General features: G+C 43.5%; 1 protein-coding gene across 2 annotated transcripts in view; it reads right to left on the bottom strand.

The window, feature by feature from the left end:
- Positions 1–26,028, bottom strand: part of zgc:174906 (uncharacterized protein LOC571548 homolog) — a 60,426-nt gene extending 34,398 nt beyond the window's left edge. The window contains exons 1-6 of one of the 2 annotated variants that reach the window (XM_055647982.1): positions 24,131–26,028; positions 19,989–20,050; positions 19,047–19,322; positions 10,554–10,610; positions 8,996–9,031; positions 4,268–4,660 (exon numbers count right to left, since the gene is read on the bottom strand). In XM_055647982.1, the coding sequence (XP_055503957.1) occupies positions 4,268–4,660; positions 8,996–9,031; positions 10,554–10,610; positions 19,047–19,322; positions 19,989–20,034 (808 nt within the window). In that variant the 5' untranslated portion in view covers positions 20,035–20,050; positions 24,131–26,028. Of the gene's footprint in view, positions 1–4,267; positions 4,661–8,995; positions 9,032–10,553; positions 10,611–19,046; positions 19,323–19,988; positions 20,148–24,130 lie in introns of those variants that run through there. The other variant, XM_055647983.1, reaches the window with a different exon arrangement.
- Between the last annotated feature and the right edge of the window lie 168 nt (positions 26,029–26,196).

Genomic DNA, 26,196 nt, shown 5'->3' on the forward strand with positions numbered 1-26,196 from the left:
GAACGCGGCCATTTGGAACATTGCGGTTGCAGTGATTTAGACCCCCATATCGGCATGAAAAATACTGCCGGTTCGTATGGGGACTAAATCACCGCTTCGCAACTTAAAATGTGAACTAAAGGCATCTTAAGAAACACTTTTATACATAAAAATAAACGGCTTCCTTTTACCTGTCACCTACGTGAAATCCGTCCCCGTTGTCAGCTGAAATTGCCGGGCGATTTTTTAAAAAAAAGACACAGAACGGCCGTAGGAACAATTCTTCAGCAAAAGCTTGCACTCCAAAATATAATCCAGGACAAGGTAGGAGAAAACCGCATTTTAACCCCGCCCCCCCCCCCCCCCCCTCCCCTCAAACGCGCCAAAATCGCCCACACGGCCAGTGGCAGAACTACAGCGCTGCTGAAGGTAAGTAATGTAACATACCTATGTTGTGATTCAGACGGAGAGGTTTGGTGGCGGCGAGGGCCGAGTTCCGGCCATTGGCGGGGATGCACACGGGGCACCGTGGCGGGCCAGGCACCATCTCCGAAGAAGGGTCTCGACCCGAAACGTCACCCATTCCTTTTCTCCGGGGATGCCTCCACTGGCATCTGCCCCCGCTGGCGCCAGGGAGGTTGGCCGGCCGCTGGGTGGGGCGGGGGTGTCGGCCAGACAATCTACTCAGCGCCAGCGTGGTGTGCGTGCGGGGTGCTGCTGCGGCTCGGCTGGACGGGCAGCATCACCGAAGAAAAGGAAAGGGTTCCTCGGGAGTAGGAACGGGGCCGGTCTGGAGCAGACGCCCCTCCGCGCCGACCGCCCCCCGTCCGGGATGCCCAGAGAGTGGGGGTGGGGGGGCCAGCGGCGGCTCGGCAGCGCCCACGGGACACGGGCTATTGATGAGGCGCGGGTCTGCACGTGCTCTTCCCTGGCATCTGCCCCCTCTCTATCGCTGTTACACCCACTCTCTCGCTACCTGGCACCCCAGTTCCTCAGATTAAACATATTTTTACACATGAATTATGAATCAAGATAAGAATTTACATACAGTTTATGCAGTCAGCACTTTGTTCACTTATTCTTTATAGCGCGTGACCTTTAGCATATCCCATGATTCCTTGCGTTTTTCAGAATACCGAACTCGCTTATTGGAAAGAGGTAAGGATAATGAAGGGCATATGCATTTGGATGCAGAGAAGTCTGCAGATTGTTCAGCTGTGCAAGGATAGGAAATCTCTTGCTATTTCTCCCCTTTCATGGAACAAGACCTATTTGATTGCCACATTTGAAATTATATCATGCAATAAAGATGAACAATTAACACTTTTTTGTCCAAGATTCTTCTCACTGCTCTTTGTCAATTAATCATTTTATTTGAATCAGATCAAATCACAGAGATAGATGAAAATCAGAAATTATAAAACATGCTGTTGCAACTGGTGATGCCCTTGTATTTGGTTGCTGTTTTTGGTTCGGTAAACATAGCATTGGTATTGGTTCTTATATATTTGGGTAGATCATGGTTCAGAAACTCCCCAGTGCTGAGAAAAGTACAAATTAAGTCAAGCACTTTCACTTCTATATCCTATTGCATGAATCCCAGGGCATTGCGCACAATAGAATAAGCATTGGACGTTTTGTCTAAACCCACTCCCCACTGACTAGACAGACCAGGACTGGGAGAGATGGTTGGGCTTTTATACAGGGTAGAGGGTTAATGACAAAACCTGGATATTATGGATTGGAAAGAGTTACGAATGGTTTTAGTGAAGGAGGGGATGTTGTTGGTTGCAAAAGCAATTGGTGATGTGGTGCTAAAGTCACCGTTGTGCCAGGCTCAACTGGAGGGGCCAAGGAGGTGGAGCTTTAGTGCTCAATGGAGACCCCCAGTGAAGGAGCTGTTATACCATTCAATCACATAAGCAGATAACTTAAAGCTGGAGAAGGATCATCGCACAGGACTCCATGACATATTAAACAGGAAAATCCTCTTTAAATTCCACTAAAACAGTTCTCACTTAAGCTGTGAAATTCAGGCATGCGAAGCTTGGAAACCATAAGCTTTGATAGCCAGCCATCAGCAGTGAAAATCTTAAAGCAATTTGACAACCTTTACAACTTGTTTATTAATTATTCAACCATGTTCAGAGATTGGCTTATGGGAAAATTAAATTCTATAGAAATTCAATTTATAAAGTTCAATGAAATTGTTGCCCTGTATAAAGACACAATGGTGCAAACACATGATAGCAAGTTAACAACCCCGTCCCACAGTTCCCTTCCATCCATATTACCCCCTCCAGGCTTTACATTTCACTCCTCTTCTCTCCTAATCGGACACCTTTTTGTCCACTTTTCACCTTTAGCTTTTGTCATTCACTTGTCCAAACACTCTTGGCTGCTATTCATAATCACTGATACACTATACCCTAAATGAACTGAATTAATCCTTGAAGTCTTGGATCCTTGGATAGGCTGGGTGAGTGGGCAAATGCATGGCAGATGCAGTATAATGTGGATAAATGTGAGGTTATCCACTTTGGTGGCAAAAACAGGAAAGTAGACTATTACCTGAATGGTGGCCGATTAGGAAAAGGGGAGATGCAACGAGACCTGGGTGTCATGGTACACCAGTCATTGAAAGTAGGCAAGAAAGCGAATGGTATGTTAGCATTCATAGCAAAAGGATTTGAGTATAGGAGCAGGGAGGTTCTACTGCAGCTGTACAGGGTCTTGGTGAGACCACACCTGGAGTATTGCATACAGTTTTGGTCTCCTAATCTGAGGAAGGACATTCTTGCCATAGAGGAAGTACAGAGAAGGTTCACCAGACTGATTCATGGGATGTCAGGACTTTCATATGAAGAAAGACTGGATAGACTCGGCTTGTACTCGCTAGAATTTAGAAGATTGAGGGGGGGTCTTATAGAAACTTACAAAATTCTTAAGGGGTTGGACATGCTGGATGCAGGAAGATTGTTCCCGATGTTGGGGAAGTCCAGAACAAGGGGTCACAGTTTAAGGATAAAGGGGAAATCTTTTAGGACTGAGATGAGAAAAACATTTTTTACACGGAGAGTGGTGAATCTCTGGAATTCTCTGCCACAGAATGTAGTTGAGGCCAATTCATTGGCTATATTTAAGAGGGAGTTAGATGTGGCCCTTGTGGCTAAAATGATCAGGGGGTATGGAGAGAAAGCAGGTACAGGATACTGAGTTGGTTGATCAGCCATGATCATATTGAATGGCAGTGCAGGCTCGAAGGGCCGAATGGCCTATTCCTGCACCTATTTTCTATGTTTCTACGTTTCTATGTAAGTCACAACCTCCCCAGACTAATGCCCTGCCCCTCCTCGTTAGGCATTTCTACTGTGTTGAACCCCCTAACCCCACTGATTATTCAGGAGCTGGCAATGCAAAGCCCTTTGACACTTGTGTGCTGCAGCATTTTCCTGAATTGACCCCTCAAATAAAATGTCCAAAAGCGTAACATAACCCACCTCAAATGCACCTTCAAAAGAACCGTACTATTTGTGGATAGGAATGTTTTATTCTGCAGCATAGAAACATAGAAAATAGGTGCAGGAGGAGGCCATTCGGTCCAGCACCGCTATTCATTGTGATCTTGGCTGATCGTCCCCTATCAATAACCCGTGCCTGCCTTCTCCCGATATCCCTTGACTCCACTAGCCCCTAGAGCTCTATCTCTCTTAAATTCATCCAGTGAGTTGGCCTCCACTGCCCTCTGTGGCAGGAAATTCCTTAAATTCACAACTCTCTGGGTGAAATTGTTTTTTCTCACCTCAGTTTTAAATTACCTCCCCTTTATTCTAAGACTGTGGCTCCTGGTTCTGGACTCGCCCAACATTGGGAACATTTTCCCTGCATCTAGCTTGTCCAGTCCCTTTATAATTTTATATGTTTCTATAGGATTTCCCCTCATCCTTCTAAACTCCGGTGAATACAATACATGTTATACAAATGCAAATCACTGGTGCGACAGAAACAGTTATAAGTGGGAGATAATCAAGCTGATGCTGTAGAAAGCCTAGATCAAATGAGCTTTCAGCCATCATTTCAAATGCTCCTTATCTATCCTCTGTCTGAAGAATGGTCTCAACCCGAAACGTCACCATTTCCTTCTCTCCCGAGATGCTGCCTGTCCTGCTGAGTTATTCCAGCTTTTTTGGCTATCATCGATTTAAACCAGCATCTGCAGTTCTTTCCTACACATTTCCTCTTTCCTTTCTCTATTTACTTTGCAATTCAAACCTCACCAAAGACCTACCTGCAGAGAAGAATTCCAGTGCACTTTTGTAGGATCCGCCTTCAAAAATGTTTTGGAAAGAAAACATTGCAGGCATTATATTTTCACATGGAAGTTCTTCCATCAATGCATCTCGTAGTTTCTGGTGCAATGGAGCAAGCTGCGTTATCCCCTTAGATGCTTCTCTCTTACACAACTGGGTGAGGTTCAGGAGTGCCTCGTACGATCGTAGCTGCAGCTTAAGTTCTATGCATCCTGGTGAAATCTTCAAAAGACTGCATTGCAAGCGATTGATAATATCTCTTATTTTGAAGAATAATTGAGGATCTTTTTCGCAAAATATATTATTGAGTGTGTTAGGTAATTCTTCAGATATTTTATACGTTTCCATCAAGCTTATTTTAATTGTATGATCTGCAAAAGAAAGCAGACAATATTTATTTTTTCATTGCATCAATTACAACAGGCTTGTTTCTTAATTTATGTTTCAGGTTGGAACCCATCTTCAGACTTGATCTGAGAAAGGGTCCTGTCCCTGAAATGTCATCTTATCCATATTCTTTAGAGATGCTGCCTGACCTGCTGAGTTACTCCTGCAACTTGTGTCCTTTTGTGGAAACCAGCATCAGTTTCTACATCTTCCTTAATTTATGCCCTCCTTATTCTCAGGTATCAGTATAAATTTCCCCTTTAGGCATTCACTCAAGGAGAACTACCTCCTAGTAGAAGAATTGGAGATAATAATACCAAGTCATCGGATGTGGTGTCTTTGGAAGGATGTGAAAAAGGGATGTGTACTTTCCATTCCTGGTTATGTACCCCTTCAAATAATCCTATTATCCTCATATTTTGCTTACGTGGCTTACAACTCAGCAGTGTGAAGCGAGACACAAAAAGCTGGAGTAACTCAGTGGGGCAGACAGCATCTCTGGAGAAAAGGAATAGGCGATGTTTCAGATCGAGACCCTTCTTCAGACAGTATGTAGCTACATTGATTTCTCTCACTTCAAGTAACCATTCTTTCCCTCTCTCACCATCCATCCACCGCCCTAGTTCTCCTCCTAGTTTCACTGTCCTCCTGATTAATCTTACTGTTGGTATGCCTCGCTGTTACCTTCCCCTCATCTGACAATGAACCATTGTACATTTCCTTGATCATCGTCTGCTTTGATCTGTTCCGTTCACACCTTACATGTCCATTGTACCCTTCCATATTTTGTTTCCCTCTCCCCTGACTCTCAGCCGGAAGAAGGGTCTTGACCTGAAATGTCACTCATTCTTTCTCTCCAGAGATGTTATCTGTTCCGCTGAGTTACTCCAGCATTTTGCATCTATCTTCTATTATCTCTGCTGGAGGCCATGCAGAGAAAACATTGAGCACAGACGATTAGCCAAAGTGAACTGTCGGAGGATAAAGTTTTCAGAAAATAATCTAAGTTTCATATGAGCCTGAAAAATTGTAGTCAGACCATCAGAAGTCAATGTTCATTCAACAACTGGGGCAGAACACTTCATGATCAGAACAATTCACATGAATAACTTTGATGCAGAATCAATGTGTCCACGCAAGGCAAGGTATTTACATGTTCTACACTTGGCTCTTCATCAGGTTTAGCAAAACTTATACCATAACACTAATCATTAAATGCAAGAACTACACAAGATAACTGAGGAATCCTGCACATACATGCCTCGGCAAAAACTCACAAACTGGACAGACTTCAAGCTGGGCTGGTGGAAGACGAAAAAGCCAGAAAACTTACAATCATTCAAAACGATGAGTTCTGTGCACAGGGCCATGCCAGAATGCAGACTCACTGCTGATCAGCTTTTTCGAACCCCAAAGCTACAATTAGGTTGGCAGAAGCCTGTTCCCTTTAGGGAACTTTGACTGCAAGTGGACAACTATAGCCAGTTAAAACTATATGCAACTTTCATCGCGTGGAGCTCGACTGGATTGGGTGTCATTCCAGGGGACCAAGCTGACAGCGATGGAGGATGCCTACAGCTTCACTGGACCAGGCTGACCCAGTAACACCGCCAGGGCAATGGGCCTTTATGACCAGCTGCACTTAAAGCAACTTGGACTTTGAAAATCATGCCAAAACCTAGCGACTCTTGCATATAGTCTCAGTGGACTATTTCTAAGCACTTTGTACATAACCATGGATTGTACTAATGTATAGTAATACTTCACTTGTATGCAGAAAAATAATTTCACAGTACCTCTGTACATCATCCAGATATTGATGTACATGGACAAACAACAAAGGACCAACACAGATCCCTGAGGACCCCCACTAGTCACCTGCCTCCAACCCGATAAACAGCCATCCACCATTACCTCTACGATAATAAAGAATTTGTGGACCATTGAGTTATACTCTAGGATAGGGTCCATTGTCTTGCACCCAGCACTAATGTGTAGGATTGTTAGTTGTAGACCACAAGCAGTAATATTGTCAGCTTATTACTGACATTCTGACAGAAGGCATGATTTTCTAGCTCCACAATGCATTAGCATTCTCTCATGATCCAATGTCCAATGGGCTTGTAATCTTGTACAATTGTACTCATTATCTCCATAGTCTCATTGGCACCTGTTTGGCTACTGTTCATTCTCTACAATCCTGCACTGTACTTTCAATTGGCACCAAGCACAGTTGGAATGCACCTGGGCTTTGAGTTGCTTTTGCTTGTCCCTAAGACTAAACATTAACCTGCACTGTCAACTAAACCAAAGAAAGATTGGGTCATAGCTGAAAAGAAGGCCATCGAGCACATCAAATACCTGCTAGTTTCCTGCAGTCATGTCCCCTTGCATTCTCCCTGTGGCTCTGCATATCTTTTCCCCAGAAGTGCATATCCAGTCGTCCTCTGAAAAATCTGACGATTCCTGCTTACAGCACCCTTGATCCATAGCAATTTGCTTACCTCCACAACAAGTCCATGACGGATGTCACGTGCCTGCCCCTACACTCATCGCGGAACATGTGGATAGCTAGGACCCTTACATCGGGCTCCAATTTATTGACTGTAACAATGCCTTCAATGCTATAATGCCAGCCAAACTCATCTCCAAATTCCTGGACTTAGTCCTCTGTTTTTCTCTCTGCAACTGGATCCTTGACTTTGTGACCCATAAGCTGCAAGCAGTGAATGTATGCAACAAAAACATCCTCCATAGTAATTCATGGTAATTCTCACAGCAGTGCCATGCCAGACTACATTCTAAGCCCCCCTACTATACACCATGTAGACTCATGACTGTAAAGCCAAATTCTGCTCTAATTTCATTTGCAAGGTTGGGGACGACACCATCAAAGTGACAACAAAGTATTTTCCATAATATTTCTCAACAGCCGTGCCCTGCAAGGCTGCGTTCCTCACCCCTCACTATACTCCCTATGCCCTCAGGACTGTGCAGCCAAATTCTGCACTAACTCCTTTTACAAGGAGATAGAGAGCATGGCCACAAGGCATCAAGATGGCAATCTCTCCCTCAATGTCAGTAAAACAAAGGAGCTGGGCATCAAGTTCAGGAAGTGGGATGGAGTACATGCCCTAGTCTATATTAAGGTGCTGATGTGGAGATGGTCAAGAGCTTCAAGTTCCTCGGTATAAATATCACCAACAATTTGCCCTGGTCTGACCACAAATTGGACCACTCATCATTACTCTGCACATAAACATTTATCCTCACATCTCCCTTTCTTTTGCCCTTCACTAAATCTGTGTCCATGATGTTGAGACTGATATCTGTGAATAAAAGGCATTGGTCCCTGAACAGTAAAAAATATCAAAAATAGCAACGTTCTCTGGTGCGCCACGGACATTTCCAGCTGTCATGTTGAATAGTCAATAAATCCAGGATATTGGTGTCTTATTGTACAATTCCTGTGCATTAAAGTAACATGTAAAGCATTGCATGCTAAAAGCACTTGCACACTATTCCACCAGGATTGGGATATTAAACTATGTACAATCTCCCTTGGCATGGTTTCAATGATTAGCACACATTAAGCACTGATTTCAGAAATTATTTTCCAGTTGATATTTATTTCACCGATAGGAAATTAGGATACTTTCTATCTTGATTAAGATAGTATCACGTCAAATATGAACTGGAACCTCACCCCCCTCCACTGGAAGAGTATCTCTCAGCCTAAACGCAAAGAACCCCATCACATTGGCAGTCTCGTGGAATTCTAAGTGAAGTTACCATTTTATGCTGAATTCAGAGCGGTTTAATGGTACAATCCATTTCATAACCTCCATTGGTTTCATAACCAAAGGTTATGCAAGGTGATGTCATAACCTTGGTAGGTCATGTAATGTTAAAAAAGTCACCAAAATGGATAAACCTGGGGTCAGCAGCATGGGGCTAATGGAGTGCATTTAACAAGCAGGATATAAGTAAGGAAGGGAGTTGCCTGAGACCATAGGGAGAACAACTTTGTAGATGGAGAAATACAGCAAGCTAGCAGCATGTAACAGTGGAATATACATGAAATTTCTTTTTCTTATGACACTGTCTTTTACTATATGCCAAAAATAATTACAATTTAATTACCTTTATGCCAAACTTAGTCCCAAATTACAGTGGAGTTAACTGTTTAAAAAGTGTGAAAGGTCTACATAAATATATCCACGATGATGGAAACAAACCATTTGGCCCAATCCATTCATATTGTCCCATACCCTGAAAGTGAGCAAATAGCAAATGTTCGTAGTTGGTTTATTACTTACTATATCCTCCAGTTTCAGAATTTGAGACAATGATTTCTGTAAGGAAATAGATTGAACATTAGCTCTGAATGTACGTCATCAGCAATAGGGAAAAATTGAGTTTTCAAACTCAAACTGGGAGCACAGGTCATTAACTTTGTTATGGAGCACCACATAACTTTACAGCACTTATCATTCCGAAATTTTAACAAAGAAAAAGTATTGCGTATTTAATTCCAAGTTCTAATGAAATTATATTAACCTGAAAAATCAGCCTAGAATTTTTCTGTAAGTTCCAAATGTTTGAAATGGAAATGCCAATATTTTTCAAGGACTTCCAAATAAAAATGAATCTAAACTCATTATGCATCCATTGCCAATTACCCTGCCAGCCAATACCCATGGATTCCAGCAAAATCGCAGAATCTTACAGATTTTCTCCAACTGTTAGAAAAGTAACATAAAAAAGTATAACATAGGAACAGGGCCTTCAGCCCACAATGTCTATGCCGAACGTGATGCCAAGATAAACTAATCTAATCTGCCTGCAAATCATCCATATCCCTCCATTCTCTACATATCTATGGGCCTATCTAGAAGACTCTTAAACACCACTATCGTACTGTATCTTCCCCCACTACCAATTCTGACAACATGTTCCTGTCACCCAGCACCTTCAGTGTTAAAACCTTTGCCTTGTACAACTTTTTAAACTTTGCCCCTCTCATCCTAAAGCTATGCCCTTGAGTCTTTGACACTTCCAGCCTGGGATAAAGTGTAGCCTATATATGCCTCTCGTAACTTTATATACGACTCTATCAAGTCTCCCAACAACCTCTGGTGCTCCAGTTTGTCCAACCTCTTTTGATTTAGTTTAGTTTTTCATTTTTTGTTTTAAAAATACATACGAAAACAGGCCCTTCGGCCCACCAAGTCCACGCCGACCAGTGATCGCCGTACACTAGCACTATCCTACACACTAGGGACATATAATTTATAATTTTTACCAAAACAAATTAATCTCCAAACCTGTATGTCTTTGAAGTGTGGGACGAAACCAGAGCACCCGGGGAAAGTCACGGGGAGAACAAACTCCATACAGACAGCACCTGTAGTCAGGACTGAGCCCGGGTCTCTGCCGCTGTAAGGCATCAACTCTACTGCTGCGCTACTGTGCCGCCACTCTTCTCGTAGCTATTACCGTCTAATCCAGGCAGCATTCTCGTAAACCTCTTCTGCACCCTCTCCCAAGCCGCCACATCTTTCCTGTAATGGCGTGACCATAACTGCACACATTAATGTAAATGTGGCCAAACCAAAGTCTCAGAGAGCTGCATCATAACTTCCTGACTCTTATACTCTTGTGCTCTTAGATCGTCGCATTCTCCATGAGCCCATTGATTTCGATTAAGGCTGCTGCAAGAAATGAATTAAGATAACCTTTTTTTTTAAATCTAATTAAAACTAATTTTCATTAACTGCAAGAAGGATTACATTCCCTACATTATGCCTGCTTTTAAATTCTGATAGACTCTGACTAAATATATGTAAAAACAGCTTCAAACTGAAGGTTTCTTACCTGGAGGTTTACAATTGCACGAACAGTCATATTTCTGGCAACATGTGCAAAGCAATTCTATGAGCAGAAAATAATGTTATCAACAATAATATTTCCTGAAGTTTGAAAGTTCCTCACACAAAAAAACTTACTCAAAGTCTAAATCTGGCACCACTTACTTTGGAGCAGGGTAGACTTAGAGAAATCTTGAAAGTTGCTTAATTCTAGCTTGCATGTCCATTCTTAATAAATCTGCTTCAAAATATTGGTAGGTCCAAGAGTTGTGATTAAACTATTTAACATTAAGATTACATTAGAGCAAACCCTCATTTTAACGGGCCCTTTTATAACGGATATCAGATGTAATGGATGGACCTGCCGATCTAGCCGCAGCTCCCACTGTCTCCCCAGCCCTTTAGACCCCAAGCATCTGACCCCACCCCCAACTCGTAAGGTACACCAACAAGACCCACTTCACAGTCTGATGACACGGCTGTTGTTGTGGCTCATGTTGTAGCCCCTGAGAACAGCATTTCCACGGTGACCAAGCACTTTTTGCCTGAAGAAAGTGCTGTCCCCATGGGCTACAATGTGAGCTGTAACAACAACAGTCACGTGATTCGGTGAAGTAGGGCTTGCTGGTGTGCATCAGTCTAGTTTAAGGTGAAATGACAACTAGTGTTCTGGTGCTAGAGTAACTCAGGAGACTGAATCAGTCAGAAGAAGGGACCCGACGTCACAAGCGATGTTGCCTGACTAGCTGAGTTACTCCAGCACTTTGTGTCTTTTTGTGTATTAACTATCATCATTGTTTCAACTACTTACAATGATAATACCTTATTTGTTTATAACAGACAATCGGCAATAACGTACGTCAACCCCCCCTCCTCTTATAACAAGGGTTTACTGTGCTTGGAAATTGTTTCTGTTAACCTCCAGACGGAAGAGATTCTGAGATTTATTGCCACCGATTCACTTTGTGCACACTGTAAAGTGGGAACTGGGCAAACCATAGCGCAGATTTAGATCACAACATATAGCAAATAAATTATTTAACAGATAAAACTTGGTCCTTATGACTTCCTAGCTGTTTTGAATTCCTGAGTAGTAGCAAGTTTTCACATCAGTTGGTGTGATCAGGCATTGTTTACTAAGTTTGGTCAATGTATAAGATGTCATTGTACTTTTTTGAAGAAGATTTTCCCCATTACCTAGACCAATATTCATCTCTCAACTAAAATGATCAAAACAGGTTAACTGTTCTGAATACTGTAGTGTTGTATGGGAAATATTGGCATCAATAAATTGTCTGCTATGACGTCTGCCCCACAAGAGTGACTACAGCTCAAAATTAATTAATTGTCTTGCATTGAAAGGATGTCATTAAGTTGGAAAGGGGACAGAAGATATTCACCAGGATGTTACCTGGGATTGTGCGTTTGAGTCCGAACTCAAGAGACTGAAGGGTGACTTTACTGAAGTATACAAAATCATGAGAGATCTGGATCAAGTGAACACTCACAATCTTTTTTCCCCCAGAGTAGAGGATTCTAAAACTAGAGAGCATAGACTTAAGTGAGAGGAAAGAGATTTAAGAGGGATCTGAGGGGCAACTTTTTCACTTAAAGGTAGTTCATGCCTGCAATAAATTGCAGGGGAAGATATAGAAGCAGATACAATTTTACTTCGGAGTCACGTGAGTGATTCCGTGAAGACCCCAGCCCAGTGCGCAGGTGCGGCATTATCGCACAGCTGTGCAACACGCGGCCAGCGGGAGTCGGGCGCTCCCGCAACCAAGGACGTGAGGTAAGTACTTACCTTAATCGGGCCTTGTGGTTTTTTTGCTCCAGGGGGAGCAAAGCAGCAGAGGAAGCGGCCCCCGTTCGACTCCAGCGAAGGAGCCGACAGTGGAGGGGGATAGGCGCTAACGGGACCGCACACGCTGCGGACCGCTGACAGGGAGCTGCGCTGATGCCGGTCCGCTGAACAGCTGTTTGGTTAACAGCAGCGGACCGGAGGGAAATTTAAAAACCCGACCGGCAGCCCTGCAGACTCCTGACAAGGAGAATCGCCGCCCGGGAACCGCTACAATGCCGCCTGAAAAACGGCAGGCAGCCTCTAAATACAGGTAAGACAAAAATCTTACCAAAATTACAGGTTCTACAGGAATCAACTTCCTCCAACACTGGAACAGGTGGAGACAGCAAAAATAAGTATGTCTGTCTCCCCAAGCCAGAGGAGGTCATGGAGTTCAAAACCTCCAGGGAAAAAGGGGCACTGGCTGAATGCCAAGGGAGCTGACACTCCTACCCCAGTGCTATTGCACTAGCCATCTCCCTTGTCGAGGGATTGATGCAACAGCGGAGTTTGAGCTATGCCTCCTCCAATTTATAGCACACCCTTTTGCTCCCTCTTTTGAGGCTAGCTAAGGAGGCCAGGGCTGGGCTGGCTTAAACGCTGGGCAGGCGGACGAGAACAGACTATCCCGTTGCACTACGAGTGTGCTGACGCCTAAGATGTTCCCAAATTTGGGATACTCGACTGACATTTGTGCATATAAGACCTGCCCGCAACCCCAAATATACGGGGCTATGCAAACCGCTGCTGCGGGAAGAGAGGCAGCTAAACCTGTGCGCCTCATGAGGGCAGGCCATGGAATGAGCAGGACATCGCATCCAACACCCAGCTGGCAGCACCCCTCGGCATCCACCAGCAATATCGAACAAGGACTGGTGAAAGCCTGGCGACCGCTTCACATTACCCCCAAAGTTCTTTTTAGACAGGGGCCCAGAGCGGAGCCATGGGAAAATGCGCCGCCCCACCGACAGCACCAGCATACCAGCAAAACTAGGCCTTCATGAAAAAACAATAAACATGGAGGTAGGTAGTCTGGTTCCTCCCAGTTTACACTAAATAAGGGTGTTCTACTAACTGCGGGGGGGGCATTTACAATTGTTGATAAAGCATGGGGTGCTGTCACAAATAACTAAAATATACTCAACAGTATTAGTGGATAAAAACTTGAATTCAAATTGGGCATATTACCGCCAGTTCAGCAATGCGCCCAAAGGGCATTTTCTCCCTCTAAGAAAGAGAAGTGAGAAGGTCAAGCTGAACTAGAAAAGCTCATTACTAAACGGATCATGAGAGTAAACATGAACCATTGGAATTTGTATCGAATATATTCACCAAAACTACAAAAGATGGTGAATGTAGCATCATCATTGATCTAATATCACTAAATAAATCTGTTGAGTATATACACTTTAAGATGGAGACGGGTTTTTTGTCACTGCCAGACATCTGATCTCCAAAGGATACCTATGGCGAGCATTGATATGGAAGATGCTAACTATCTTATACCCATACACTAGGATCATTATAGATACCTAAAAATTTTTACCTGGATAATGGATATCCCGGTTAGGGCAACTATGGGAGTATAGAGCATTCCCAATGGTCTAACCTCAGCCCTAAACTATTATAAATATTAAAAATGGCCATGAAAATATTAAGAAAACAAGCATAATCATGGCATATATTGGATGATATCCTCATATTAGGGGAAACAAAGGAATTAGCTGTGGCAGCAGTTCTAGCTACGAAACAGCTCCCTAAACCTCTGAGGTTCATCCCACGCCCAGATAAACCAGAATTGAAGCTGTTAACTACCATGGATTATCTGGGCTTCAATAACAATTCCATCCATATGACTGTTACTTTGCCAAGGTACTTGGGTCACTATAATCAAATCATGAATGTACCCACTGAAGCTATATCACAATTACAGTGGTGGGCAGACATATATTTGGCATAGTTTTCAGCCCTATTATCATCACCAATCCCAACTTGGTTTTTAAAAACCGATGCCAGTACTTTAGGCTGGGGAGCAACTAAACTCCATATCCAGCACAGGTAACAGATGGACCAATTCAGAAACATCGTTACTACACACACCGGGCATCAACTACTTGGGATTGGTGATCGCCTATTGGGCTAAAAAGCATATGCATTTCAAATGCAGCACGTACATATGTGGTTACGGATTGATAATACTATGGTGGTGGCTTATACAGGTGCACAACCTTTTATCCGACGATCCAAATAACGAAAACCTCCGAATAGCGACATTTTTTCAGTCCTTGAAGAAAGGTCCTTGAAAACGTTCACCGAGGGCGGCCCGCAGAGGTGACAGCGGAACCTCCGGTCGGTCCTCGAAGAAAGGGGAACTAAATCCCCATTCATAAAAGAGAAGGTGAGGGTATATTGCGCGGGAGGGTTAATAATTGACAATCTGCTGCTGCCTGCCCGCTGAGTTAAAACGTTCCCAAGGTAGACTCACGATACACAGTGTATCGTGAGTCTTGCATGAGAACTTTTTAACTCAGCGGGCAGGCAGCAGCAAATTGTCGCTCCCTTAAGTTTCACCCCACCTACACCCCTCTGCTTCCAGGCCATGTGTGTGACCCCTTCCCTCCCCTCTCCAGCTCCCCGCCCATTGCACCGGCGCGGGGGTTTTGCACTGTCTTCACGTCGGAGCTAGTGCCAATCACCGGAGACGTCAGGACCAACGGGACACCGGCCCCCAGGCCCACTGCAAGCACGGAGATCCCAGAGACCCACAGCCAGCAGCAGCCCAGCCCCGCTCCAATTCCAGAGGAACACGCTCCCCGTAGGGACCGAAGCTGATGGTGTGCAAGGTGCGTCTTGGTCTTGAGGTTGCGGATGAGGGGGCGCAGCTCGGGCTGTGACGTCTCCGGCCACCCCCCTGTACAGGAGCTGAGACTGGGAACTGTGGGGTTGTTTGCAGTTGCAGAGGGAGGGGGCAAGGGCGGTAAAGTTCCCAGTCTCAGCTCCAGTCCAGGGGTGACCAGAGACGTCAGGACCAACGGGACACGACGACTGCAAGCACGGAGATCCCAGAGACTCACAGCCAGCAGCAACTCTAGCCCAGCCCCGCTCCAACTCCAGAGGAACCCGGGTTGCGGATGAGGGGGCGCAGCTCGGGCTGTGGGCGAACTGCCACTTGTCGCTGTAGCGGCGCATCGGGGAGCGGGTTCTTGTTGGTCCTGACGTCTCCGGCCATCCCCCTGGACAGGAGCTGAGAGACGTCAGGACCACCAGAAGCCGCTCCCCGATGCGCCGCTACAGCGACAAGTGGCACTTCGCCCACAGCCCGAGCTGCGCCCCCTCATCGGGACACCGACCCCCAGGCCCACTGCAAGCACGGAGATCCCAGAGACTCACAGCCAGCAACAACTCTAGCCCAGCCCCGCTCCAACTCCAGAGGAACCCGGGTTGCGGATGAGGGGGGCGCAGCTCGGGCTGTGGGCGAACTGCCACTTGTCGCCGTAGCGGCGCATCGGGCAGCGGATTCCTCTGGAGTTGGAGGGACAGGGAGACACAGCGGCTTTTGAGAATGGTGGGCAATCACTTCCAAAGTTCTGCCCACACAGTCAGTACACCTCTCCTACACTTGTCTCCCGCACTTAGATTATCTCGCAGAGAATGATCCCAGCCTAACCCTCCCTATTCTCTCCTATTCTGCAAGAAAAAACTACATTGAAGACTCAAACTCGCGATCGAGTAACTGCCGGGATCGAGGCGCAAACTCACGACCTTGTGGATATGAGCCGAGCACTCTGCCACTGAGCCAGCCGTTAAAATCTACGCTAAAAATCTTCCATTCCGAAAGCCGAAAAATTCTGAATTACGAAAAGTGTCTGGTCCCAAGGCTTTCGGATAAAAGGTTGTGCACCTGTATCAACCCTATGGGGAGCATAAAATCATTATTGTGCAACAAATTGGTCAAACAGATCTGGCAATGGTGTGTCAAAAGACATTTTAACTATCAGCTGCCTATGTCCTAGGAAGCTAGAACACAGTGGGAGACACCACGTCACGGGTAAAAATTTATGATAACATTGAATAGATGTCAAACCCAAAATATCTGCTAAAGGTATTAAGCAGTTTGAAAGCCAGATATCAATTTGGTTGCACAAGACGGAATCACCAGTAACCTATGTATGTGACTTAGGAACCAGATCAGAGGCAGCAGCGATAGATGCCTACACGCTGGAAGGGGGAATTTCTGCTTTGCCTTCCTCCCTTCTGCCTCATCAGTCGGGCACTTCGCAATACAGATGGAATCTGTCTCCGAGATATTGAACGTGCCCGACCGGCCTACACAGCCATGGTTCCCAGTTCATCACGACATGGTGGGCGAGTCACCTATGGATTTCCCTAGTGGACCATGGTTGCTGACTCAACCCAGTATCAGGCATAAGCCACCCATGCCAGGAAAACATCAAACTCCTGGGTGCAGGTTTTGAATAGACCTTACCAGGGACTGGGATTATCCAAAGGAACCATTACCACCATGTCGGCATCCCTGCGAACAGTCACCAAGAGCTAACATGGGTAAAATACTGCCACGACGCAGGGACAACATACCAAACTATTCAACCACTGACGTATTGGAGTTCCTGGAATATCTACACCATGACTAAAAGGTGAGTTACAGTGCCATAAATACAGCATGGAGCGCCTTGTCTGCTTATCTAAAACAGCAGGACAGCAGAGCATGGAGGTATACCCATGTATGGGATATCGGTGTGATATTGACATATCTCAGAGAATGGCACCAGCCAGATCCCTCAGTCTTGCTCTATCTATGTTAAAAACGCTCATGCTTATGGCTCTTGTATACGCTCACAGAGTCCAGTCACTCCATAAAACTAGACTGGATAACATGGTGATTACCCCAGACGCATCACGTTCATCATTCTAGGTCTGGTAAAAACCCAACTCGCAGGTATATGGGACTAGGCGAGATTATGAGTTCGGCACGGACTAGTAGGGTCGAGATGGCCTGTGTTTTTCCGTGCTGCAATTATTATATGGTTATATGGACCAGGAACGCCCAATTCACTGGTGGGATTCCGGGCCTACCCACCAGAGTCCAGGTTGAGTGTGGTGACCCATCTACTACAATATATAGACACAACCCACAATCTTAGAGGGAGAGGAAAGCCTATGGGTCAACCACAGAAACCCCAAGACGGGGTATGAGCCAAACCACTCCAAGGTGGCTCAAACAGGTACTGAAAGCTGCCGGAATAGATAATAATACATTTTAATCCCATTCCACTAGGGCAGCATTGATATCAGCGGCTGAACGAATGGACATCCCGGTTGACCACATTCTCAATACGGCAGAATGGTCAAGGGAACGACGTTCAGAACATTTTTTTATTGTAAACCGTTGATAAGCCTGATTTAATTGCAGAAAGAATATTACAAACTGCAATATTAATTTAAGCTCAGGGGAGCTCTTTATGTTGTTATTGTTAACAAATACCTTTCTGTTTCTTGTGAAAGCAGATCCATTGGTTGATTACGATAACACTTCCTCCCTCAAAAACTTCGGCAGTGAGTGAAATAAAAACTGTTACACGGTTTGAAATCACAGACCTTTGAAGTCTTCACGGAATCACTCACGTGACTCCGAAGTAAAATAGTAAGATTAAACGAGTACTTACCAGTATGAAGTTTGATCTGTATTTTATGAGGAGTTACGATGAGGTATTACGTGCCCTCCGCTCCCACCCTCAATATATAGATCAAACTAATAAACTGATGTCTCATGATCTTTACTATCTTACTTCAAATATTGTGTCTATCCTGTGATTTCACACCGCTGCTTCGAAGTATGCCGCACCTGCGCACTGGGCTGGGGTCTTCACGTAATACCTCATCGTAACTCCTCATAAAATACAGATCAAACTTCATACCGGTAAGTACTCGTTTAATCTTACTATTAAAAGTCAAGACATTTGGGCAGATATACACAAGGAACTGCAGTGTTGGAATCTCACAGAGAACACAAAGGGCATAAATAGTTGATATTTTGGGTTGTGACATTTCTTCAGTTCCTCCTTATCCACACATACATACATTTGGACAGGTATGTGGATAGGGAATGTTAGAGTGATAGGGCCAATTGGGGGCTTAGTACACTCCCAACAAAATGACCATTTTATTTCTCAGCTCCACCCAAATAGCTTCACTGGTCAAACCATGTCAGACAATTGCCACAACATTCTCCTCATCATAAAGCAACTTCCCCTCCTCTTTTACCCCCACCCCATCTCATCTGCAGCACTTGTACCCTGGAATATTAAGCAGCCACTCCAGTCCCTCTCTTAGCCAGGTTGCCATAATGGCCATAACATCCCAGTCGCATGTCCTATTCATGCCCTGCGTTCATTTGCCTTACCTGTCAGGCCTCTAGCATTGAAATAAATGCAAGTTAAGCAAACAGTGCTTCCTCACACCCTGCTGTGCTCCTGCCTATCCCATCTATAGAACTTGCTTTCATCAAGTTCCAACCTCTCTATTGTCTCACGCCTGCTTTGGATCCTATAAAATATTCTTTGTCTTGAAACAATCTGTAATTTATGTATCATATCAGACATGTATCCCTCTGCTTTATACCCCATCGGGAAACATTACCATTAAAACTGTTGTTTTCATTCTTCAGAAGTTCCAACACATCAGGATGAATATCAGCTTTTTCCAGATTTTGGATAAGAGTTTTGATTTTTGCGGGTTTTTGCCGACATTTCCAAGCGTATAGCATATTAAACACTCTCTTTTGATGAGTCGTTCCATCAGAACTAAACCGATCAACCTCATGTTTATTAAAGCCTAGGTCTCCAATTGCTATGTGCTCCCATTCGTTGCCGAATCTATCAGCTACCTTCATCAGCAATCGGTCCGTTATATTATCTATATAGAAAGAAGAAAAACATTTTTAAAGCAGTAATGCAAAACTAACTTCTTAATTGTAGCAAAATGAGAGAAAGTCTGGAGGAAATAATTGGCACATATTATATTAAATTCTTGTTTATATTAGTTCCATGTTTCAAAGAAAGCATTATGCATATTAAGACACAAGAAAATGCAAATGCTGGAACCTTGTGCGAATGGCAATCCGCTGGAGGAACACAGCGGGTCAGGTAGCATCTATGGAGGGAAATGGACATCCGACCTTTCAGGATGAGACCCTTCCTCCAGACTTATTGGGCTTATTTATTTTAATTATCATTACATGTTATATTTATTTTAATATACAACTGGTTCTAAGAGTTTAGACCAATTCAAACCCAAAATGTAAGGAAAACCCATGGTGCATTTTCAGTTGGAAATTCAAGAGATTGCAGATGCTGGAATCTTGAGCAAAAACACAAAGAACTGGAGGAACTCCATATGTCAGGCAGCATCCGAGGAGGGAAATAGACTTAAATAGCTTTGGATCAGGCCCCTTGACTCATCAGTCTGAAGAAAGATCTCAACCTCAAATATTTCATGCATATTTCCTCCACAGATGCTGCCTGACTCAATAAGTTCCTCCAACTGCTTATTTTATGCATTTTCATTCATTTTTACCTTTACCTTTTTCACTGTTAGTGTCTTCCAAATTATTTGTCAACACACTCATATTTTATGTCTCGAGCCTAGAGAGAGAGAAAAAAAAATCATTCTGGAACAATTTGGGAACTTTATCGGCTTTTTATTGTTTTCTGTGTACAATAATGTTTCCAGCATTAACCCTTCATGAGTGTATTGAATTATTAATTTGACCAAGAAAGCACAAATCACATTCTTCTATATGGTATTTTAAGGGAATCTAATTTATTAATTTTACCTGGCCAGAGAAAATCAAAGAACAACAAGAGTATCATTTTAAAATTACAACTGGTGATTTAATATTTAAAGTAGGAGAAAGCAAATAACTTGTAATAGAAATCTGCAACTCTAGCCTGAAAAAGGTGTATAGGAAGTGGATGAGCAAGGAAGAAAGTGCAAACTTCACTTAGACAGTACCCGTGGTCAGTGGCGAACGCGGGTCTCTGGCACTGTGAGACAGCAGCTCGACCAGTTGCCATCCATAATAATTTGCTTGAAATTAACGTTTACAACAAAGCTATAAAATTCCACCTATTCTCTGCCAGAGTGATGGCAAGAACCAATTACTCCAAACATTTAGGGTGTCCAAGTACACATTGGAAGAATACTGAAACATTTTTCTATATCTGCACAAAATCATATTGTTGTAACCACAACATTCAATGACATTCTTCGCTCTAGTGCTTTAATGTGATTTTTTAAATTTGATAATTGTAAATGGCCAGAGAAAATCAAAGTGGAGTCAACAAAAATGAATGAACATAATTTAAAACAATACAGCTGGACCATTCACTAACTATATTAGGAGATACAGTACTGGCACACACAAAATATATTAGAAATCTGGACCTCTCTCCCGCTGCTCACCTATTTGTGCCTAAGCAATCCCTTGCAAGAGCTGCTCTATTTAGTCCCAGTCCCATGAGTCCGCAAGTTCTTTCTCTTCAGATTCCAACCGTTATACTCCTGGTGCTCAAATGTTGTTCAGTCCCATTACCCTTTTTTTTGTGATATTCTGGATACATGTGTAATTTCTTTCAAAAACATAAAATATAGTCCCAGACCAGGTTTTTCCCCATAAGACTGCAAACGAAAATATCTTCACCTCCATTCTACAATTACGCCCTTTCACCCACTGCCCTATGAAGTGTGCACCACAGGCAGCTTCCAACAGTGCTATGGTGTAGCTGAGGGGTATCTTTAAGAGTTTCAACTCCGTTGTCAACGAGCTGATGTATTGGATCTGAAGATGCACAACAGTGCAGCACTAATAATTATTAAAAACGGCAATAAAGTGTTTGCTCAAAACGTGTGTAGACGTTTTTGTAGGGGTGAATGAAGGATCGAGAAAAGGTGTCTTCTTTATAATGTGAAAGGTTAAAGAAAAGCTTTGTAGCAGAGTTTGATAAAGCACAGAGAGAGAATTTGATTCATAATTTTCCCACTGGTTAGCTGAACTTGTTGGTCAAAAATGTGTTGGGAGAGTGCTTAAAGCTACTTTGAAGAGGAAGTGGCAAGAGGTGGCATCCAAAGAATTTTAAAAAACACAATGTCGCTACTTCCTTTGAAGATTAAGGTGATTCGGTATGTCGATGAAAACTCCATTGAACTTGTAACGGTGTATGATACAGAACATATTGACTGGTTCCTTCACGGCTGGAACAAAAGAGATTACAGAGCGTGGTAGACACAGCTGGTCCATTACAGGTACTGACCTCCCCACCATCGAAAGGATCTATAAAAGGCGCTACCTCAAAAAGGCAGCCAATATCATCTAAGACCCACACCAACCTGACTGTGCGACAATGTTACTCTTTCCATCGGGAAGAAGGTACAGGAACCTGAAAACGTGACCACCAGGTTCATGAATAGCTTGAATAACTATAAGGGTCTTGAATATTAAGGGTGCATGGTGGAGCAGCGGTAGAATGCAACGCCGGAGATCGAGGTTTGATCCTGACTACGTGTGCTGTCTGTACCGAGACTCTCTTCGGTTTCCTCCCACACTCCAAAGACATACAGTTGTTCCTAGTGTGTGGATGGTGTTAATATGTGGGGATCACTGGTCGGCGCGGACCCAGTGGGCCGAAGGGCCTATTTCTGCGCTGTATCTCTAAACTAAACACTACAGCAACTATGAGCTAAGGACTTTTTTTTTTTTGCATTAGTTTTATAACTATTAATTTATTGATTTAAAAAAATATTACATATTTTATTGATGTTTTGCATTTACAGCTGTTAAGTTCTGCATAATAATTTAATTAATCTGTTGTCAGTACATATGTCAACTAAACACTCTTGACTCTTAAAAGGATAGACTGATGCTGACACTACTTTCAGCGAGGTGGGCATATTAGTAGAAAGACGAGAGACCAAATTATAGACAGAAAATCTGTTAAAAAATAGGCCCACCTTGTTTCAGCCGGTGGAAATGCTCAGTCTCTTCCTGCTTCTGAATGTCTGTGTGTGAGATCACAGAACTGTAGTAGCTGATTGGTGAGTGGGTTTTTAAATTTGATTTGCTTTTTGTTTGTTCTGATGGCACAAGTGTGAGCTGGTTCTGCACATTTGAAGTTATGAAGTATTACATACAGCCACATTTCGAGTACTGTGTAAGAAGGAAGTGCAGATGCTTGTTTACACCGAAGATAAACACAAAGTGCTGGAGTAACTCAGCGGGTCAGGCAGCATCTTCGGAGAAAAGGAATAGGTGACGTTTCGCGTCAAGACCGACTGAGAGTCAGGGAGGGGGACACAGGAGGTATGGGATGGCCTTCAAAGGAATTGTCTGAGAACCATCTTGCAGGCTAGTGGCATAAATAGAGTTGTTGACAGGGCTCCAAACTAAATAATAGGACTGTTCCAATATTGGGATGTTTAATAAATCAAAAGATAATAAAAGGTTTGGAGGGATATGGGACAAATACTAGTGGGCAAATAATAGCTTAGATGGAGCATGTTGACGACCATGGACAAGTTGCCACAAGGGACGCACAAGGAACTGCAAGTGCTGGAATGAGTAAAAACAAAGTGCTGGAGCAGGCAGCAGAGTCTGAAGATGAATCCCAACCCAAAAGATCGCCTATCCTCCAGAGATGCTGCCTGACCCGCTGGGTTACTCCAGAACTTTGCGTTTTGGGCTCAAGGGCCTGTTTTGGTGCTGTATGCTTCTATGAATCTAATTGTGGAGAAAATGGTGAGAAAATAAAAAACATCATAATATTTTCTCAACGTGGTGAGGCGAAATGTGTTTCATTACAGACAGAGACAGGAGAATTTATATTGGGGAATAAGTAAATGGTGAAGAAATTAAACCAATACATTGAGTCTGTCTTCATAGAAGACAGGAAAGACCCACCAGAAATATGAGAGAACCAAGAATCCAATGTGATTGAGCAAAGAAATTAGTAAAGTCCTAGAGATATGGTGAGATAGAAAGACCAAGAGGTGTAAATGTAAAACCTGCTCATCTGTATTCTCGTTTTGAAAGAATTGTCAATAGAGATTGCCAATAGAGGTACTGATAGGATCTGAGGAAGGGTTCCAACCAGAAATGTCACCCATCACTGTTCGTCAGAGATGATGCCTGACCCGCTGAGTTCCCCCAGCACTTTTTTTAAAGTTTGATTTAGTTTCTTTTTACGTGTACCTTAGTACAATGAAAAGCTTTTTTGTTGCGTGCTAACCAAAAACCTGCATCTGCAGTCCCTCGTGTCTATGAGTTAGTTGCATGCATTGGACAATATTATTTACAGTGTTGAATTGTTCCTGTGGATCGGATTGCCGCACTTGTGATCCGCTATATAAGAAAGGAGTGAGAGAGAAAGCCACTGATCTTTTAACCAAAAGGACACAAAGTGCTGGTGTAACTGCGCGGGGCGGGCAGCATCTCTGGAGGTAGACAAAAATACTGGAGAAACTCGGCGGGTGCAGCAGCATCTATGGAGCGAAGGAAATAGGCGACGTTTCTGGCCGAAACCCTTCTTCAGCATCTCTGGAGAACTTGGATAGGCCGAACCTTTATCGATAACCTTTATCAGACCTCGCGACAGTTGTAGGAAAGAATAATTAATGCACTAAACAAAATACCAAGAAATAAATGTTGGAATTAAACTGAGTCAACTCACCTTTCCCTGCGCTCCTTTCGTGTTTATCAGAGTTCCGTTTCTCGCGTTCATTTGAAATGTATCTGTGTTGTGCTTCGTTTCCCGCGCTGTCTTGAACTTTACACACTCCGTTTCCTGAACTGTAGTGAAACGTATCACGGTTCCGTTTCCACGAACAGTGTGACGATCAGGAACAAAGAGGGTAGGGATTAAGATGTAACTGGGGCAAAAGCCTGACGAGTGATAGATAGTTTAATACAGATGATAGGCAGATATTTCAGAATGTAGTTTATTACATACTGAGGTACAGTGAAAAGCGCTTTTTATAGCACATCTGTAGAGGTTGGTGAAAGTTGTTGGGGACATGTCATACTTTCTACACCTTCAAAGGAAGTAGAGGCATCGGTGTGCTTTCTTAACCATTGCTAAGATATGGCTAGTCCTGGACAAGTTGCTGGTGATATTTACTCTTAAGAACTAGAAGCCATTCACCGATCTCTACTTCGGTACCATCAGTGTATACTGGGGATGGTTGGACAAAGGCCAGAGATGAAAAGACAGAAGGTGTAAGACAAGGATGGAAGAGTATGGATTATGAATATAGAGAAAGGAATGTAAGTCGTGAGGGAGGGGGAGGGTGAGGAATAGGTGTGATGGGATAAAGGGTTGAGGTGTGGATGGAAAGCCTCTCCCCTTTGCCCCTTTTTGTTAGACAGTAGCTGGGACGAACCTCATCAAGGACCATGACATCCTTTTCCAGACATATTTGGCAAACATACAATCCACAAAGGGGTGGACGTTTGTCTTATTCTTACCGCAGCTGTCTTGAGAGCAGAGCATGCGTAACGACTACAGAATGGATTTGACAGGGCAGACCCCAATCACTGCCAGGAAATTAACGTCATGGAGCTTATTGGTGAGTTCGCGCATTGAAATATTCTGATTGTTCTGAAAGTGCCAGCAAAATCATCCGACTGGGTCCATATTGTCCTTATCCCACAGGGTCTGCAGGTCATTCTGTGCTAACCATTGCCTGAAGGACATATGGTCAAGATTTTTTTCAGCAGTGAAGTCCAACTTCCTCATATAGCCTGGAGTCAGGCAAGCCTGCACACTCTATCTTATTATATCAAATCTTTTGCCAAATCAATCAGGAAGGACTCAAGCATAAAAGAGTGATGATCCCAGGCAGTGTGCAATCAATCATAGCCTTCCTATACAAGAACAACATCTCTGTCTTCTGCTCGTACCCACAGTTGGTCCATCCATTGATCAGCATCTGTGACCAGTTTGGATTGGCCTACGAGAGTGTGGCATACATTTTGCCAAATGGCCCTGCAAATCTGGTTCTTTTTACCGTCAACTATCTGAAGGTGCTGGGAGTCTGATTCAGAGGAGTTGAGGCAGGTGCTGGCGAGATGGATAACCAATGTAAATTAAGAATGTGGGAGTGGCATTTCCTTTCGATTGCAAGTGGAGTTCCACTAGATGCAGTTTCCTCCCTCATACCCAAATCGTGTGGGTTTGTAGGTTAATTGGCCTTTGTAAATTGCCCCTAAAGTGTAGGTAGTGGATGTGATAGTGGGATAAGGATAGAACTAGTGTGATCAATGGTCAGTGTGGACTCAGTGGGCCAAAGGACCTGTTTACATGCTGTATCTTTCAATCTATCAATTGCTACAGGAAGATCAGTAACATGGTGAAAGATGCACGTTGGTCTGTCTACAACATTGGTCTTCCAATGTGAGGAGATATATCTGTAAGTGAATGATGCTAGCTAGCACATTCCAGGGTGCAGCGTATATGTCAAGAGAGGCATTGAAGCTTGATGCAACTAATGCAAAGTCTCTGTGGAGACGGAACCACACTTCATGGTGTATTGTTTAATGAGGAAATGTAAATAACACTGGAATATTCTACAAGTATGTATCGTTTTAACGGCACAACAAATATTAAGGTGTTTATTGATTTTATTCCTGTATATATTTTTTGCAAATAATTAAAAAATCATAAAACTCACACAGTGAAGTGCCATCAGATTTCCAGAATGATTTTAATATCTGGGAAATGGTCATTATAAAATTTCC

The sequence above is a fragment of the Leucoraja erinacea genome, chromosome 16 (assembly GCF_028641065.1).
Source record: "Leucoraja erinacea ecotype New England chromosome 16, Leri_hhj_1, whole genome shotgun sequence".
Taxonomy (NCBI): domain Eukaryota; kingdom Metazoa; phylum Chordata; class Chondrichthyes; order Rajiformes; family Rajidae; genus Leucoraja; species Leucoraja erinaceus.